Source organism: Polistes canadensis, unplaced genomic scaffold (genome assembly GCF_001313835.1).
Source record: "Polistes canadensis isolate GaletaPanama2010 unplaced genomic scaffold, ASM131383v1 scaffold_310, whole genome shotgun sequence".
In the NCBI taxonomy this organism is placed as follows: domain Eukaryota; kingdom Metazoa; phylum Arthropoda; class Insecta; order Hymenoptera; family Vespidae; genus Polistes; species Polistes canadensis.
The window spans coordinates 123173-127204 of NW_014569857.1; the positions used below are offsets into that span (position 1 = coordinate 123173).

At 29.6% G+C, this 4032-nt stretch overlaps 1 protein-coding gene across 1 annotated transcript in view; it reads left to right on the forward strand.

Annotated features, from left to right (window-relative positions):
- LOC106791457 overlaps positions 1-1498 on the forward strand; it is a 4900-nt gene extending 3402 nt beyond the window's left edge. Inside the window, exon 3 of the mRNA XM_014757091.1 lies at positions 1400-1498. Coding sequence (XP_014612577.1) covers positions 1400-1498 — 99 coding nt within the window. The remainder of the gene's footprint in view (positions 1-1399) is intronic.
- The last annotated feature ends 2534 nt before the right edge of the window (positions 1499-4032 follow it).

Here is a 4032-nt window from a genome sequence, read left to right on the forward strand (position 1 = left end):
ACATCTGCTTTATTTTGTATTCTCTCCCTTCCTTTGTTTATCAATCGCCACTCATTTCTTTCTACCGATTTTATTAATCGAYCCTTCCAACRAGAGCTGCTTGAAGTGCGACAAAACACATCAAAGGAATACATTTCCTTTACATATATATATTTGTATAAGATTTATAATTTTTTTTTCACTATACTACATTTATTTCGAACATACTTTTCACATTAATTTATTTGGATATTATTTTGGACTATTTTTACAAAGTAAAAGTTAAAAGGCTTGAAACGAAATGTACACATAACGTAATCATATAATGAACATTAGCTTTAACATTAACATTACCATTAATATATAGTACGATTGTTAAAATAAATTTATTCTACCTGCAAACCAAAAGACATTTCGCTTTTCTTGTTCTTGTCTTATTTTTGTCTTATCGTTACACACAAACGTTGGAAAGATTCCAACAGGGAATACAATTAAAAAAAAAAGAATACTTTACTATTAATTATTATGAGTAACTTATATAGTGGTGTAAGTATGCGAGTTAAGACAGTTGATGGAATAATGTATTAGTTTCTTGCGTCAGTAAATTGCGTGTGTGTGTGTGTGTGTGTGTACGTGTTACGTGCATGTTAAAAAAATCGGGCAATTGACAGTCGAGAAAAATATAAAAGATTCTCGAGCTTACTATTGTGTATTATATGCGTGATTGATACGAAAAACGATGTTCATTCGTTTACTAATAATATATATGTTACCGTCAAAGCGGGAAATCAGGCAATACTAGTAAATCTTTGTCATTACTATGAATATGAAGAGCCTACAAACGAAGTCGGAAATAAGACTTTTTGGAGAGTTTTTCCAATTTATCGAACATAATACTTTGATATTTTATAGAATATCAAATTACAATTTAAGCAACGTTCCAATTTCTACAAGTGCGCACAGTCTTATAAACCCACGTATAATTCACGGAGCAGTAAAGGTGTTTAATTAGTTATAAAAATACAGTCAAACCTTCTATAACACGGCACTCGCAGATCGCGATTTCCATATAACGCGGAACGCACTTACAGCGTTAAAGGAGGTTTGACTGTATTTGTTTTTTAGTATGCTCTTCGAATGATTTTTAATAAAATGCAGATATAAAACATTTCATTCTAAACCCGCTTATCTTCCGATACGATAAAGGACAAAGAATACAGATTTTCCTTTATAGGGACACACAGTCTCAACAACCCCCACCATGCTCGTTTTTGTGTATGCGTATGGGAGCGATTAGCGGTGTGTGTGTGGGGGGGGGGTGTTTGCGTCGGCCTGTGCTCGAGGATGTATTCTTTTCAATGTTGTTTAAATAGTAATTTGATATTCTATAGAATATCAAAGTATTATGATCGATGAATAGGAAAAACTTTCCAAAAAGTCTTATTTCCGACTTCGTCTGGAGGCTCTTCATATTCATACTAATGACGAGGATTTACTAGTATTGCCTTTCCCGTTTTGATGCTACATATATATGAAAGGTGTAAATGGATAAGAGTTTATTGTTAAACGCAAAGAAATAAAAATGTATTCATTTTAGCATTCACAAGTTTTAACTAACAATATTCAATACTTCTCGGATGGGACAAATATCCTCGTTTAAATACATTTATGTTAAATTAATTTTGTTATTCAAAATTGGACAAATTGGTTTTATTAATTAATGGTTATAATAAAAAATTATTAATGGTTTAATAATTGAAGGTTATAAATAACAATTAATGGTTATAATGAAAAAAAAAAATACCAATACCGAAATATTTCCAATGATTGTGTATTAAACGATAAGACAAACGAAATATCTTGGTATGCAGGCAGAATAAGTTTATTTTCAACAATTGTATTGAATTTTAATTAAATATATGATCACGTGTTACGCGCGCTTTTCAATCGTACTACCCCCACTCTTTCCGTTACTTTATTTCTTACTCTGTTCGTGCTTCTCCCACTCCTCTGTCAAATCTCCTCTGTCAATCACTTTTTCACACGTTACAGTATAACAATAAATTCGTTTATACGTACACACAGTTTACAAATTTATGTTTCATTCAATTTATATTTGCTTTTTTTCCCTCCCAAAATCTAATAGTTATCTTTCATCTTTGTATCATATTTAGTATTTCCAAAAGAAAAATACTAAATTATATAATAAAAATGAATTAAGAATGAAATTATTTAATAAACCAAAAGAGAGTTTTGGCAATTGGGTTGTGTTCGAATTTTCAATAACTCGAACGTTCGAGATTTGTTTTCCTGTAGTTTGTAAATAATCGAATCGTGTTTTGTATCGGAAAGACTTTATTTAGTAATTATCACAAAATATGCGATATTTCCATCAATTCTCGAGATTTTCTTTATACTTTTCTGGTTTATCGTAGATACACGTTTTATTTCTTTTATCAGATCGTTAACGGAAAAATATTGTTGCCACTGTGTTTTGTTATTTTCATTGAATGTGTGTTTGACGGTTATACGATTGAATTTCTTTATGGCTAGCTGTTACAACATCAAACAATAGAAGTACAATAGAAATAAGACAAAAGTTCGTCAATTTTCTTATGAGAAGAACAAAATATGTAGAAATGTTTCATTAGTCGATCAGATTTCGCAGAGAACGGACGTTGGTTGAAGAAGAAAAGAAATTCATAATATAACAGTCGTTTCGATCATTATTTTTTTGTGTGCTACAGTTCAGTGTAATTTTATTATAAAAATGAACACCTCTACCAGTTCTGAGGTTAATAATAATGAAAATAGTGATGTTAATTCAAAGGAAGCTCATATGAAAAAATTAGAATTGAAAGGTGCATATGTGTATGCTTTAGGTTTGCTTTTGAAAGATGATCTTGTTGCACAAGAGTTACCAATATTGATTACAACAAGCATGATGAAGCTTGGTGAAGATATTTATCGTTTTATTGTTAAAAAGACAAAAGAAAGACAAATTGGTATTAAGGATGTGCTCATAAAAAATGACGAATCGAATAAAGAAAATACGTTACGTGTATTCAAAAAAGAAAATTCATTTTTCAATGTCAAAGGAAAACATTTGTATTCTATGATTACGTATCCCGAAGTTACGTTTGAAAAAATCAAAAAAGATAATACGTCTCGTGAAATGAAAAAGGAAAATTCGTATCACGCAATCGAAGATCGAAATTCTTACGTCGTATTTGAGTATCCCGAAATACTTTTGCGTAAAGTCAAAGAAGAAAGTGATTTACGTGAAATCAAAAAAGAAATTGATTTAGGTGAAATCAAAAAAGAAATTGATTTACGTGAAATCAAAAAAGAAAATTCGTTATACAAAGTCAAGAAAGAACATTCGTATACTGCAATTATGGATCCTGAAGTTATTTTTAATGAAGTAAAAAAAGAAAAGGTGTACATTGAAATTTCGTTTGGATCAATCGCAGAAACAACAAGTGCGTTTAATAAAATGAACAAAAAAAATTCTGACGTTGAAATGTATTTTGAAAGTGTCGAAGAAAAAAATACGCACCCTGAGAGTAAGTTTTATGAAACCAAAGAAGAAAAAAGTACGTTTAATGGAATCGAAGATAAAAATACGCACCCTGAAACTACTTTGTATGAAGCTACAGAAAAAAGTGCGTTTAATGAAATCGAAGAAGATTCTTATTTACCTGAAATTTCGTTTGACGTATTCAATAAAGAAAATGCGCTTGATGAAGTCAAAGAAAAAAGTGGGTTTAATGAAATCGAAGAAAATAATTCTCATTCTGAAATGTCGTTTGATAAAGTCACAGAATAAAATACGTTTTACGATGTGAAAAAAAAGAATATGCGAAAGAAATTAATTATAATAATTGCAGTCATAAATTAACGAGCACTCGAAAAATTAATATTTCTTTTTTTTTTTTTTTTTTTTTTTTTTTAAAAACAAATTACAAAGTTAAATACAATTTTATACGACAATAATCGCTTACATATTATAATAAGTTTAAACATTATTGCGTAAAAAATAGTCAATACATT